At 37.2% G+C, this 16,546-nt stretch overlaps 1 protein-coding gene across 2 annotated transcripts in view; it reads left to right on the plus strand.

The window, feature by feature from the left end:
* IntS3 (integrator complex subunit 3) overlaps window positions 1-16,546 on the plus strand; it is a 1,056,838-nt gene that overhangs the window by 535,743 nt on the left and 504,549 nt on the right. For both annotated transcript variants that reach the window (XM_090368499.1, XM_090368500.1), the window contains one exon: window positions 9,892-10,041. In XM_090368499.1, the coding sequence (XP_090224625.1) occupies window positions 9,892-10,041 (150 nt within the window). The remainder of the gene's footprint in view (window positions 1-9,891; window positions 10,042-16,546) is intronic.

Genomic DNA, 16,546 nt, shown 5'->3' on the forward strand with positions numbered 1-16,546 from the left:
CGTTAATGGCATGAAAGGCTAATTCTGACGCTGCTGAACGAGTAGCACGAACTGAGGCTTCATGTTGATTTACACGAATATTAAGAGAAAATCGGGTCGAACCTTGGTAAAACGAGTCACAATCACCGCAAGAAATGTTGTATACCAGATCATTATTTTGTGTTGCGAATGCTGAAGGAACCGAGCGATTGTTTTTGATCAATAGGAACCGAGCGATGAGGTTTTTGAGCAATACCTCAAATTCATCAAATTTATTTACCAAACTCCTAGCATTGGTGTACATGCAGTATACAGGCACCTGTTCCAATTCTTAGCTACCCTGACACAACCCATGTGTTTACTTGTACCGCAATTACTCCCGGCAGTCTATGAAATACCCTGCATATTGTTTTCCACGTTGCTGCTCATTCCAGTAGAAGCAGTGCAAGAATCACTTTGACCTCTGCCAGTGGCTACTGTTAATCTATTAGTCCTTGTATCCCTCCAAGCTAGCAGTTTTCCTACCCACCTAACATTGCCTCGATAGCATCAACAAATATTCTTGCACCCTTTCTATTTAAGTGTATCCCCTCCCTGCAGAAGCTCTCTCCTGTTAACAAGTACAGACCAGGCTGAAAAAAACGTTCTATTACTTGAGCCTTGCACAATCTTTCCAGGGCCGAATTGATCGACATGGTTCTCATCATATACTCCCTGCTATCGTGTCTGGGCAGAATTGCAGACACTTTCAAATTCAACTCTAATTCACGGCTTTTATTCAACAGTGGCCTGTACTTGTTAAGTAATTCTACCAGTCTCCTACTCTTAATATCATGTGCCAATGTGTACAACCTTTTGTGTCCTTAAAAGATGATATCTGCTCTACAATTTCATCAACCTTTGCCCCTGGCAGACATACCCTGGTCCTGTTCCACCTATCCTTTTTACATAGCATGTTCCCCGTTTCCCTGACAATAGAGTCACCAAAAACTACTAGTTCCTGCAGGACCAGCAAATTCTGCTTTGGGTGTTGTCGCTGTGTTGCGTGATGATCAAGTGCAGGCTCTAGCGTTGGTGTGGGCAGCTGAGAGCTTGATGGGTCCCTCAATTTAGGGGCTTTGGGTTAGAGCTGCTTGTTTCATTTCACCCAAGCTATTTGCCAAAAAATGACTAGAAAGAAAGGAATGAACTACATTGGTCCTCTAGAGATGATGGCATAACTGCTGATGATCCTTCTCAGGTTGCTGACAAACTAAATACATTTTGGCATCCACATTCATGTGTAAAAAAGTTTTCATGGCCGTGAACATGAGAAATATAACTGAGAGCTAAATGGCTTTGTGATAACTGAGAACAAAGTGGAAAGGAAATCATTGATATTAAAAATTAATAAGGGATCTGGGGCTTTTGAAATCTATCCAATTATATTAAAATGATCAGCAAAGGAAGAAAGCAGGCCTTTGACCATAATTAGATTGGTCCACTTAATATTGATGGGTCAACTGTTGATGATCCTGCTCAGGTAGCTAACAAACTAAATGAATATTTTGCATCGACATTCACACATGAGGAGTTATTCAGCAAGGGTAATGCCAGAGGTGTATTCAACTCTAGCAGTAAGCTACAGAATCTTGAAATAACTGGGAGTAAAGTGGAGGAGAAACTGTTGAAGATAAACACAAGAAAGGCACCCGGGGTGGATGGGATCTATCCAGTTATATTAAAGGAGGCAGCAAAGGAAGTAAGCAAACCCTTAGCCATAATTATGAGAGCTTCCTTGGACTCAGGGGAGGTACCCATAGACTGGAAATGTGCAAATGTGACCCCAATTCACAAAGGAGGATCAAAGGCTGACACAAGTAATTATAGACCTGTGAGCTTAACTTCTGTTCCAGGAAAATTAATGGAGGCACTGGTTAAAGAAGCACTGCAGGATCATTTAGACAAGACTTCAGTTATAGCTCAGACACAGCATGGTTTTGTTAAGGGGAAGTCTTGCCTGACCAACTTGATTGGATACTATGATGCAGTCACAAAAGAACTGGATGCAGGGAATAACTTTGATATTAGCATTAGCATTAGTAGAGGCATATGATGCAAGAAAGCAAGCTTATTCAGCATCAGCCAAAAAAAAAAAAAAAAAACCCCTCTCCCATTTCACCCCTCCGTTCGTTCGAAATACCTGTCCAGTTGAGCTTTAAATTTGTTTAGGCTATCAACTTCAACAAGTGATGGAAGTCGGTTCCACCAACCAACCACACGCTGGCCAAAGGCAAATTTCCGCACATCTATCCGACATCCGTCCTTCCTCAATTTGAATTTATGCCCTCTGAGGTGATTATTCTGAGAAAGATGAAGAATCCCATTGGCATTGAGCATGCTCAAACCATTCAAAGCCTTATACACCTCTATCAGATCACCTCGCCGGTGCCTAGTCTCCAGACTCTGTAATTTGCAAAACTTAAGCCTTTCTTCGTAAGAGCAACCCTTTGTTCCATTTACTAATCTTGTTGCCCTTCTCTGTACCCGTTCCAGCAGCTCTACATCCTTCTTGAAATGAGGCCTCCAGACCTGTATACAGTACTCAAGATGTGGCCTAACCATTGCCTTATACAAGGGAATAATCACCTCCTTATCCCTGCTAGAAAAATTCCTGTATATCATTGACAATATTCTTAGAAAGGCTTTTGATACTGTTGCACATGGAAGACTGCTGCACAAATTGGAGCAGTGTGACATTGGAGGCAAATTGCTGCTATGGATAAAGGGGTGGTTGAGGGGGAGAAGACAGAGAGTCGTAATCAATGGACACTGCTCATCGTGGACTAATGTTATTAGTGGAGTCCCTCAGGGCTCAGTATTGGGTCCATTATTGTTTTCTGTATTTATAAATGATGTTGATGATGGTATATCAAGCTTAATGTCCAAGTTTGCAGATGATATAAAGGTTGGCAGGGTTGTCAAGGACACTACTGACACTATGCTGCTGCAACAGGATCTGGAAAGGTTGAGCAGATGGGCTGAGAGGTGACAAATGAAGTTTAACATTGACAAATGTAAAGTACTACACATGGGAAACAGCAACCCCAGAGCAACGTATCAACTCTGTGGTACTACACTGACAGTGGTAGAGAATGAAATGGACTTGGGGGTGATTGTGCAGGCAGATATGAAGTTCTCTGAGCAGTGCAGACGGGCTGCAAGAGTAGCTCATGGAGTATTGTCAATGATATACAGGAATTTTTCCAGCAGGGATAAGGAGGTGATTATTCCATTGTATAAGGCAATGGTCAGGCCACACCTAGAGTACTGTATACAGGTCTGGAGGCCTCATTTCAAGAAGGATGTAGAACTGCTGGAACGAGTACAGAGAAGGGCAACAAGATTAGTGAATGGAACAAAGGGGTGCTCTTACGAAGAAAGGCTTAAGTTTTGCAAATTACTGTGTCTGGAGACTAGGCACCAGCCAGGTGATCTGATAGAGGTGTATAAAGCCTTGAATGGTTTGAGCATGCTCAATGCTGATGGGATTCTTCCTCTAGCTCAGAATAATCACCTGAGAGGGCATAAATTCAAATTGAGGAAAGACAGATGTAGGATAGACGTGCGGAAATTTGCCTTTAGCCAGCGGGTGGTTGGTTGGTGGAACAGACTTCCATCCCTTGTGGTGGAGGTTGATAGCCTAAATAAGTTTAAGGCTCAGCTGGACAGGTATTTTGAACGAACAGAGGGGTGAAGTGGTAGTGGGTTTTTTTTTTTTTTTTTGGCTGGTGCTGCATAAGCTTGCTTTCTTGCATCAAATGCCTCTACTAATGCTAAATGCTAATGCTAATTAGGACAGCATTCAGGTGGGTCCCTATATATTGGAGACATGCAAACGTCTCTCCTGGTCATAAAGGGAAGATCAGGGAGGAAAAGTGAGTAACTGCAGACCTGTAATCCTGACTGCTGTTCCAAGGAAAATAAAAGAGATGGTGATTAAAGAAGTATTTCTTGAGCATCTTCACAGAAAGAGTTATATAGAAATTTGGATTTTTTAAGGACAGTCACCTTGTCTAAGCAATCTGAGTAACTACTTTGATGTAATAACAAAAGAACTAGATATAAAAAATAAGTTTAATATCGTATAATTAGAATTCAGTAAAGCTTTTGATGCTGTTCCACATGAAAGACTACTGTACAAATTGGAGCAGTGTGGCACTGGGGGCAAGTTATTACTGTTTTGGATAAAGAGATGGTTGAATGGGAGAAGGCAGAGAATTATAAATGGGCACTGTTCTTCTTGGACTAATATTATTAGTGGAGTCCATCAGGATTCAGTGCTGGATCCTTACTGTTTTTGGTATTTATTGATATTGATGAAGGCATATCAAGCTTACTGTCAAAGATTGCAGATGAAGTTGGCACGGTACTTAATACAAATAAAAACATACCACTACAAGACGTAGAATAATTGTGCAGGTCTGCAGAGAAGTGGCAGTTGGGGTTTAGCATTCATGCATGCAAGGTATTTTACAAATGGACAGCAGTAATTCCAGAATAACATAACACTTGAATGGTTCTTTTGAAATTCTCGCCAACGTTCAAGGTTGGGTGGGATATAACAGAGATAATGGCGTAATGTACAGTCTGATGTGAAGTTCTCTAAACAGTCAAACAGGCTGCTAGAGCAGCTCATGGGATTCAGTCAATAAATAGGAATTTTTCGATCAGGGACAGTCAGGTGATTATCCCATTATATAAGGGATTGTCCCATTGTTAGACCAATCTTGAGTACTGTGTACTAGTCTTGAAGCCTCATTTTAGGCGGGGGGGGGGGAGAATGGTTGGTTTTTTGGTTTGGTTTTTTTTTTAGGAGCATTAGCACCTAAGGCCATATTGCTCCAGGATATGCGGTGGTCATGCCCTGACCTTTCCGCATCCTCCGTATTTGGTGGTGACGGGTTTGAACCCCAGTCTAATCAAGAAGCATGTGCTACGCACTGCTGCTCCTTCCCACCTGGCTACGGAGGCGCCGGGGAGAATGGAATCTCTATGGTACAAGTGCAGAGAAGTGTGATAAGATAAATGTGAAAAATAGAAAGGTATTCTTACAATTTGTAGCTTTTGGAAACTAGGCATCTGCAATTGTTTAGCACTTTAAATGGACTGAGTAATCTAAATGCTGATGACATCCTTATCCTTTCTCAGACAATACCCCCAAGGATACATTAACTTAAATTGAAAAAAGACGGTTGTAGATTAGATCTGTATAAATTTTCTTTTGGCTAATCGGTTGTGATTGTTGGAACAAACTTCCATTTACTGTTGTGGAGGTATGTAATTTGAATAAATTTAAGGGAGAATTAGATATTATCAGACAGGATGGTTAGATGAGAGTTTTTTCCCCCTCTCTATTGACTGATTGTGTTCCTCGCATGATTTTCTAATACTAATAATAGTAAGCAGTTCATAAAAAGGATAAATTTATCCTGTGACAAAATTACACTTAAATGCCCATAATATTTTTGGAAAAAAAAAAAAAAAGTTCACAGTTTTTCTAGTTTAACTTATTGTGCTATAGCTCTCATAGAAACATGGACCGGAAAAATTTATGCATCAAAATAAAACTTTGATTATCAGGAAATTAAAAAAAAAAAACTTGAGAATAGCAACTGAATATTAATAATTTCAATGTCAGTTGATATTTTAAAATAAATTGAAACTAGTTCTAAGTTTTATTGATAAGTTTTATAAGTTTTATTTATAGAATACATAGACAGCCAAATTTTCTTTAGGAAAATACAAAAAATTCACAGAAAATAATTATTGTGACTTTATTCACGGACAAAGATTGTTTTCATGAATAAAAGATTGGGAAATTAGTAAATGGAATTATGCCTATTGCCTGAAATTGCTGTTTCAGAATTACATCCTATTTTATCCAACGATCATCCATTTACGTTTAAAGAGAGTTCAAAATGACTGCCTTGCACTTGAAAGCACACCTGAGCACACCTTCTTTGACTGGCTGACACATTTAAAAATTACAGATATTGATTGGATTTGCCGGCATCCTTTTTTGCACATTGGCAACACATTTCACTGTATGGATGTATTTCAAATGATACCACAGATAAAAAAAATTGTGTGAATTCAGATATGCACAGCAAGCAGGCCATGCAATGGAGCCTCTCCAGCTTATCCTTTTATCAGGTAAATGCTCATCCAAATAGTCTCTTGTTACTCAGTTAGGATGAGGTGGAGTATGTCATGCATAAACCTATATGGCTTCAAACGGTAAGCAGAACATAACCTAGTAGATTGCATAAATTGCATAAATCATTCCTTAAATATTCGGAATATTAATTTTATAGACAAAACAAAAAGACTAATTAAGTAGTGGGCAGTAATTCTTGTCCATACATTAATACTAAATTGTTGCTGGTGTATTGACCGAATGATGACATGAATTGACTTCTTCCCAATCATGAGTGTTATAAAAATTGATCACACCATTTCATATGAAGCCAACTTCATCAGAAAACAATATGACATGTACAAAAGAATATAGCAAGTACATATTTATCAAAATCAAGTACAAACAGCTTGTCACAATGGGAAATCATCTTCAGTAAGGTCTTGTAAACTTTGAACATGATACAGATAAAGTTGTTACTTCCATGTAAATTCTCCACTCAGTTGTGCGTCCTCCTCCTCCTCCTCTTGCTGCTGCTGCTGCCACTACCATACTTCAAATGTTGTTACCAGATCCACTCCTGCAACCTAACCATTCTTGTGCTTCAGATGTTCTTTATTAGACTCTAAGTAGTTTGCTGAAGTCATCTTATTTAATGTGAAAACATCTTTGGTGCCACCTACTAAATTTCAGACTGAAGTAAAACCAATTTGTCATGAAAATGCTATGCTGAAATGATGCAAATTACATCACTTCGTAAATGACACTAACTCAGTGAAATCCATGCCAATAGCCTAATTACCCATTTGAATGGCTACAATCAAATGGCAGCTATAGGAGGTTTGTTTGTTTGTTTGTTGTTTGGTTTTTAGGAGCATTAGCAACTAAGACCATATTGCTCCGGGATATGCGGTGGTCATTCCCAGACCTTTCCGCATCCTCCGTATTTGGTGGTGATGGGCTCGAACCCCAGTCTAATCAAGAAGCGTGTGCTACGTACGCACTGCTGCTCCTTCCCACCTGGCTACGGAGGCACCGCTACAGGAGGTATGATTGGAACAATACAAGCAATCGATTTACACATACATGTATTGCTGCAATCCTACAAGTATGATTTTGTAGCCATTTGTTGAATAGTATGACATCACAATCCTACAAGTATGATTGTGATGTCATACTATTCAACAAATGCTACAATCAAACGAGTAATTGGACTATTGGTTTGGATTTCGCTAACATCTTCCAAGCCAAAGGATGTTTTCACATAAAACATCTTTTGTGCGTACAACTACACAAGCCTGTTTTTAATTTTTAAATAATGTAACGCTCCAAACTGAAATGGTGTTAGAACCTATAGTACTTAATACGTGCATGGGATGAAGGTTGAGAAGATGAAAAAGATACTTATTGACATTAGACTTGAATTTCTGTAGATTGTAATTTTCAGGAAGTATGCTTGAAGGGAGGTTTTTCTCGAAGATGGAAGTTGAAGGAATAAATAAGAATGAAGAAAAGTTGGTTCTCTTAGTTTAAAGTTGGACTGTATAAAGATTCTGACTGTTTTGGCATGTGTTCGGACTGGATTGGAAGAGAGAGAGGGAGAATTGTAGAAGCCAATTCAGATGAACACTGCCCATATAACTATCTATAAAAAGGAGTGCATTCAAAACAGAACATCTATGAGACAGAGTGAGAGACTTTGTCAGAGATGGGTCATTATTTAACCTAATTGCCCTCTTTTAAATGGACTCCAGAAGCCTGAGAGAGAGAGAGAGAGAGAGAGAGAGAGAGAGAGAGAGAGAGAGAGTTTATGGGAACAAACTCTCTAGCCCGTTGGGTAAAGTGCCTGCCTGGCAACCCAAAAGTCGCGGGTTCGATTCCCGCCTCTGGCTTGGATCAAAGTACAGCAAAAAAACCTTGGGAGGTGCATTATGGCCACAGAAGACTATGCGCCAACAATTACCAAAAAAAAAAAAAAAAAAAACTCTCTATATTGAGGTGTATAAGGCCTTGAATGAGTTGAGCACGCTGAATTCTGATGGGATCCTTCCACTTGTTCAGATTACGAACCCAAGGGGGCATAAATTCAAATTAAGAAAAGAGAGATGTAGAATAGATGTGCAGAAATTTGCCTTTAGCCAGCGGGCGGTTAAAGTGGAAGTTGATAGGTTAAATAAATTTAAGGAGTAACTGGACAGGCATTTGGAGGGAATGGTGTGATTTTTTTTTTTTTTTTTTTTTTTGGCTGATGCTGCATAAGCTCATACACTTGCTTTCTTGCATCACATGCCATTACTACTACTACTACAACCCCAGATGTGGGAAAATTTTCAATGGTTTGGTGGATTTGAAATTTCCACAGAATGAGAAGCTGTTTAGGAGAAAAGTAATGTTGAGTGCGAAAGAGAAAATCCAGTTTTTTTGATGCAGAGGAAGCAATATTTGTAATATGCTTATTTCATGAGAGAGATTACAAGTCAGGGTAGAAATATGTGATCTTGTCTGAGAAATCTGAGTGTTGTCGAAAAGTATTGTACGATCAGAAAACTCCTTTTTATAAGATATTTGACAGGACTGAGTTTCAGAAGGATTAAAATTAACTAAGTTATCTTTGCTCTGCTGAGAATTACCTAGAGATCAGCATTAAAGGAATTGATAGCAGACATTCCAGAAGTAAAGCTGTTTATGCATGGCAAGGTTTCTCAAAATGGAAGTTGGAATTCAGTTTTCTATCATCAGCAAATCTCTGCATAGGATTTCCAGTCAATGGAAGAGGGAACGAGTGGGAGAAAGAATTAAACCTTGTAGAACATCAGCATTAGTGAAGAAGTTAGTGAAAACTGGATACCCAATTACCAAAAACAGTTGGCAAACCATAAAATGGAAACTTATTTATGCCAAACACAATCAAAAGCTTTTGACATATTAGGAATAATTGCTTTGAAATTACTCCTAACTTTACTTATCAATTTGAAAATAAATTGAGACTATGTATGGTAGACCATCTGACAAACAGCATGTTTTTTGCTGGATAATTTATAATTTCTGCAACACAATAAGAGCTGTAGCTCAGAAATAAAGCACTTTCAGGCATATATTAACATAAACCTTTATGTTAATCTTGTGCCTCAGGCATGTCTGAGGCACATTGAGACAGCAGCTTAGAATTCTATTCCTCAATCAGAGCATTTTTAAGTTAGCAATTAATCAGTGTGAAGGAATATTCCTCCTGAGGATAATAGACATCTTGATGCCAAGATACATAATGGTTTACTTCACACTAATGGATGCTTTTTTTTTTTTTTTTCGCCTTTTAGATCTGTTGTTCTAGCAATCAGATCATTTATGGCTGAAACTAAACAATCCTGGCTTTTAGGACATCAGTTTATCTTCATTAACCATTTTGTTGATATAAAAAATGTCAGACAAAAACTGGGAGATCACCTTTCATGCAGCAGTTGATAGAAAAATATAAATTACTGTTTCAGTGAAAATCTTTCCTTTAGTATTAGATTTTTTTTTTTTTTCCCCATTATGGCTTATAATAAGTAATCTCGTTTTTTTATTATTAAGGCTGTTTAATATTTGCCTGCCAAGAAATGTGTGAGTCATTTCTTTTGCTGGAATCGAAGGGAAACCTGATGTGAAATTTTTTTTTCTTTCTTTTTATTAAATAAAAATTTCTTATGCATCCTTCAAGTATTCAATTAATGGGTTTTTCCTCTCTTTTCTAGTAAATAATTCTTGTGGCATTCCCTCGGTTAAATCTGAAGAACCACTTAGGGAACCAGTAGAAGTTCTTGCTGACGGGAATCATAATTCTTCTGCAAACAATACAGATAATGAGGCACAGTTCAGTGAAGATGAAGATGATATACCATTAGGTAATATTTTTGATTTGGACATACTTATCAGTATATATTTAATTGAAAATTAATAAGAAATCCTGAGGAAATGGATGGTTTTGTTTGATCTTACTTTAAATTTATTGTGAAATATTTGCCTTAATATTAAGATGATAGTTAATAGTTGAGAAGTTTCATTAATTTCACAGATATATGTGGTCTTAGTTATGTCCATTTCAAATTAATAACTGATACTCAGAGTTCCTATAATGCTAGGAGCTCAGTGGGAGATTATTATTATTATTATTATTTTTTTTTTGGTGTGTATTGTTTATGAGCTCTTGAAATTTGAAGAATATTTTTGTGCTTATTTCACATCATAAGTGGTACTAAAATAATAGTTTAAGTGCCTTAATTACCTTTATGACAGTCTTAATATTTAAATACTTATAGCTTGTGCACATAAATATGAAAGAAAATATGTAAGGACAAATGTTTTTTTTTTTTTGCTTAACTTACTCTTTGTGTTTGTGGGTGCAAGTGAGGAGGTGGGGTTATGCTTATCAAAAGTAAATTTAAAGCAGGCAGTCTGATCAAACTCGGTGGATGTAGAATTAGCAAGCATCATGTGAGTTGTCTGATGATAATGTAAAGTTGATAGTTGGGATATGCTATGGCCTAACGATTGTGGAAAATTGTGATAAACTCTTTTTCAGCAACTTGACTATGCAAGTTGAAAGCCTCATTGTATGTGACTTTAACTTACCCAGTACTCTAATTTGTGGTCAAGCATTACACCTAGCAGGATTAGTAGGCAGTGATGCTTTTGAACCACCTGGATGACTTACTTATTTTGGCATATCAGAGAAAGCACAGTCAGATCTCAGTATAACGAAATCGATAATTCCTTTGAAAAAATTTGTTAAAGAGAAATTTTGTTATAAAGAAATATGACCTTTTCAACAATGAAAAATACTAAATTCAACATTCAGAAATAACGAAAGTTTCAATTGCTGCCACCATGTCTTGTTTGAAAGGTTTAATATTGCACTCGTTTTCACCCAACTCATCGTCTATATTGTGACCAGTTCTTTGAATACTCATTAAAACGTTGGAGTCATTCAAATATTGGGCTACTATGACATCATTATCAACTCCTAAAAATTTGTCAATAACAATTTCTCCATTGATCAAACCTCATTTGGAACTTTTTCCAAAGATTGCTCAATGTCTTGTAGTAGTTCATCACTGTTAATTGGCATTTTAGCAAAATCTGCTTTTGCGAAAATTCTTAATCGTTGTTTCCATCACATCTTGACTCCACACTTTCACCAACTCTGATATGCACATCCGCAAATCTATAACATAATTTATAGGTTGGTTAGTTCCTATTCTCAGTATAACTTTATTCAGTATGCGCCTTCGGTATTTTCAAATCTTTGGCTCATTAACTACAGTTTAGGCGAGGTATTCGGAGGGAAGAAAACATATTTCGCACTTGTAAGTTTTGAAATTACTGAGTGAAGGTGGGCATGGCAGTTGTCAACAATCAGCGTGATTTTTCTGTTTTCTTTCGTCATCTTTCTATTGAAATTTAAAATACACTGCTCAGAAATTTCACATGCCATCCAAGATTTTTTGTTGTAGTTGTAGTCCAGCTCAAATGACTACTCCTTATTCATAATAACTGCAATGTAATACACTAACTGTATAACTAAAACATTATTAAAATAGAAATAAAATACACAGATTGTACAGTAAAAGCAGTAAAATAATAAAATATAAAAATAAAATATAAAGAATAGCAATAACACTGTACAGAATAAAAGCGATGAAAACATTTGTTTTATAGCTTTTATTGTGGGGAGTGTTATGTTGGTGAGACAAAATGGCATTTCAAAGATTGTATGGGGGAGCATATTAGTGCAATAAAGACTGCAGATTATGGGAAATCTGTGGCTGAACATTTTTGAGAGGAGAACCACCAGATTTCACCTGGTGATACCGTTGTAGTCGATCGTTCACACGGATATTGGAACTTAAAATGGCTTGAGAGTTTGCTGATTTGCTCTTCTAACACCATTAATAGAGACGGGAATCCATATTCACTCCCCTCTTTGAAACCATAATTCTTGAATGGGATGAAAGGTTCTGTTTGGCATGCTTCTGAGCCGTTTCCGTGCACATATGGAGGATAATGCCCATTGTCCTACAAGTATGGTATTGAAGGATGTACCATGACAAGTTGCCTCTGAAAAAGCTACGGTTATTTTTATCACTTTTATTCCATATAGTGTAATTGCAGACTTTTATCAGAAAATAAATGATAAAACTTTTTAAACTCATTAAAACAAAAAAAAAAAATATATATATATATATACAGTGGAACTTCTCTATTACGAACTTCTATTTAATGAATTTCTCTATATTACGAATTTTTTCGCGAAACATTGCACCTTGAAACGAAATTACATGTAAAATTAACCCCATATAACGAAGTGTTAGTCTCTCTATAACGAATTTTTAAAAATTAGTAAAAGCATTTTTGAAGATTTTCAAGCATTTACTGCTAAACAGCCGCTCAAATATACTGCCTACTTCCTTCCGAAATTGCGCATTAACATCTGGAATTAAATAATCATGAACACTTGTGGCCGTTGACACCCGTAGGAGGGTCTTTGTTCCATTTTTGTTACTGTTATTAAACCAAATGGGTTTTCTTAAAAGTGGTCGTAAATTACAATAAATAGGGTAGATTTGTAAATTGATGTTGGCTCAGGGGAAAACAAAATTCGCTGCGCTAAACCTTTAGCATGCTGCGCCGACAATAGTCGGTTTTTAGTAACGCCTACTGAGTGACATTCGCTTCTCTCCTCAGTTGTACCACGTGACCTTCATGTCAATCATTATATGATATGTCCGTTCTCTTCTAACCATCTACTGGGAGTCCAGTAGATGGTTTTCATGATTTTTTTTTTTTTTTTTTTTTTTTAATTTCGTTCATCATCAATCACATAGGCTATATGCTCTTGTATTATTTTATTTTTTTTTTTCTGAAAAGTAACATACAGCATACATTAATCATAAATTTATCTTTTGTGTATATATGAATGAAAGCAGAATAAAAGAAATTCACAAAGTCGTATATTTCTTCAAAGGGAGTGATACTGTTGAATTGGCAAGCGAACAACATTGAGTAGGCGGAACCTGTACTAACAATTCACTATATGGCCAGCGCAGCGAAGTTGCGGTGTATGTATTGGCAAGAGCTGCGGTCCAGTAATTTTTACAATTGTGAAAACAATGTTGAAGAGAAAGTGTTTAGTGTTTAAGTAGTAATGATAAAGCAAAGATTGTTATGATATTGACTAGGGTTTTAAGAAAAAAGATGTTGCGGAGAAATATGGCATATCTGCAAGCAATTTATCTATGATTTAAAAAAAAAATTGAGAATCAATTTTAAATGCAATTGAAAGAGGAGCAGACAAGAAGCGAATTAAGTTGTGTATATACAAAGATGTTGATAAAGCTGTTCTAAAATGGGTGCAAATGATACATGAAAAGAATATCCCAACATCGGGCCTAATAATAAGCAACAAGCTCTGAAATTTGCACAGTCCTTTGAACATACAGAATTTAATGCCAGCACTGGGTGGCTAGATAAATTCAAGAAGTGCCACAGAATTGTGGAAAAGGTTATTTGTGGAGAAAGTGTTAATGTAAGCGAAGAAGATTGCAACAGTTGGAGGAACAATACCTTAAAGAAGATTTTGGAAGAATATGAGCGTAAGGCTGTTTTTAATGCTGACGAAATGGGTTTATTCTTTAAACGTTTACCAAATAGAACACTTGCTTTTAAGGATGATAAATGTTTTGGCGGAAAGCAAAGAAAGAATCACTGTGCTGGTTGGAGCAAATATGACAGGAAGTGAAAAATTAAGACTTTTAGTCATCGGAATATCAAAAAATCCAAGATGTTTTAGAGGCACAAAATCTTTGGAAGTTGACTACACCTTTAATAAAAAAGCATGGATGACAAGTGAAAAAATTTTGAAGAATGAATATTAAACCTAGACAAGAGTATAACAAAATAAAAAAGGAAAACCTTGTTGGTAACTGACAACTGTCCTGCACATCCTGCCAGTATTTCTGCCAAACTTAAAAGTGCGAAGTTGTTTTTACCACCAAGCGTAACATCGAAACTCCAGCCAATGGACCAAGGCATTATTAAAAATTTTAAATTTCATTATCGAAAGAGAATAATAATGAACATTGTCAATGCGTTATCAGAAAATAGAAACTTGGAGGTTACAATTAACCTTACAGATTGCATCTCTGTACTGGCAAAAGTTTGGACAAACGATGTCACTGAATACACTATTCAAAATTGTTTTTTGAAAGTGGGATTTGCATTGAATACAGAAGTCGAACAGTGACTGAATGAACAAGATGAACTGCCCCTTTCAAAACTGAAAAACTTTTGGGCATTATTAGAATCGTCCGGAAACATTGAAAATGAAATAATAAAATAGATAGTTATGTTTATGTAGATCACAGCAGAACATCCAAATGAAGATGAAATACTGCTGAACAGTGTTAGACATGACCATGATCACGAAGAAATTAGAGATGACGCTGAAGAGACGCATCAGAACAACCGTAGAAAAGCCAACTTGCGAAGAAATGATTAACGCTTTTAAAACGGTTCGTATGGGTCTACAGTTTTGTGAAAATGTTCCTGATAATGTTTTTAATGCTCTGAACAAATTTGAGGTTTTCTTTGAGAATCAGACAATTTTTTAATTGTATTGTGCAAACGAAAATTACAGATTTTTTTAATTTGTGATATTTACCAGCGAAAATTGTGTAAACGTAATTTAAATAAGTATGTTTTTGAAATAAAATACATTAAAAATAAATGTAGATTTGTTTTCATTTTCTAATTAGATAACAATTTCTAATACAAAAGATATTCTCTGTATAACGAAATTTCTCTATAATGAATTTTTTCACCGGATTTATCGAATTTGTTATAGGGAAGTTCGACTGTGTATATATATATATTTTTTTTTCCTCAGGGGGGTGAAATTCATAAAAAATTTGCACAAAGAAAAGTCAAAATTCACAAGAATTTCGTGGGGCAAAATTACAAAATTTGAGCATCTTTAAAGTTGCTAAATAATACAATTATTTCATTTTTAAATCTTAGCAACAAAACAGTAACAGATCCATATAACTACCTCTGAATAATAATAATAATAAAAAAGAATTAGCTTTATTAATATTCATTTAATAACTACATATCAAATACTGCCATGTTATGTTCCCCAAAGATAAATTCTTTGATACATCATTGATCATCTTACAAAAGATTGATCCATGTCAACACTGGTCTTTGGAAGAGACAAATACTGGGGTGTTAACTGTGCTAGGTTAGAAAAATCATTCTTTTTCGAAAAGCTAGAGGAGAATTGTTAGTGGTATTTAATTGCTTCAAAGTTTATGCACAGCATCAATATTTGGCTTTTACGCCGATGAGCCAAAACATTATGACCACCTACCTAATATGATGTTGGTCCTTCATGTGCAGCCAAAACAGCTCACACCTGGCGAGGCACAGATGCTACAAGATTTCTAAATGTGCCTTGTGTTATCTGGTACCACCATGTAACCAGCAGATCCTTTAACTCCTGTAAGGTCCCTGGTTGAGATGCCGCAGATCGTAGTTGCTGTTCCAACACAAACCATAGATGCTCAGTGGGATTGATGCCTGGGGAATTTGGAGGCCAGTGCAATACCTGGAAGTCTTCCTCAAGTTCCACGAACCAGTCTCAAACAATCAGGGCAGTGTGGTATGGTGCATTATCATGCTGAAAGACAACACTGCCAGAGGGTAAGATCATTGCCATGAAAGAGTGTACCTGGTCAGCAGTGATGTTTAGGTAGGTGGTAGATGTCAGAGTGTTCGGCACATGGATCACTGGACCCAGGGTATCCCAGCAGAACATTGCCCAAGGCATGACACCGCCGCCACCGGCTTGTTTCGTCCCACGGTGCATCCAGGCATCATCACTCCCCCAGGTAAACGACGCACACATCCTGGCTGTCCACACGATGCAACAGAAAACATGATTGATCGGACCAGATGACCTTCTTCCAATCACTTAAGGTCCAGTTCCGATGCTCGCGTGCCCACTGTAGGTGCTGTCACCAGTGAACCGTGGTTAGCATGGGCACTTGGAGCAGCCTGCATGTACACAGCCCCATTTTCAGCAGGGTTCGATGTACTGTGTGTTGTGACACATTACTCTCATCACCAGTATTCCAATTACCAGCTAGTTGCGCCACAGTCACCCTTCCATAGCCACGTTACGTCCAGGAGAGCCTTTGCTGAACTCAGGCATCAACGAGCTGTGGTTGTCCAACACCTTGCCGGAGGTTCGTGGGTTTTCCGTCCTCGGACTACTTTTGGTAGATACTAACCATGGCTGAAAGTGAGCATCCCACCAGCTGTGCCATTTCGGATGTGCTCTGACCAAGTCAT

Source organism: Mastigoproctus giganteus, chromosome 2, assembly GCF_048544385.1.
Source record: "Mastigoproctus giganteus isolate SK-2022 chromosome 2, ASM4854438v1, whole genome shotgun sequence".
Taxonomy (NCBI): Eukaryota; Metazoa; Arthropoda; class Arachnida; order Uropygi; family Thelyphonidae; genus Mastigoproctus; species Mastigoproctus giganteus.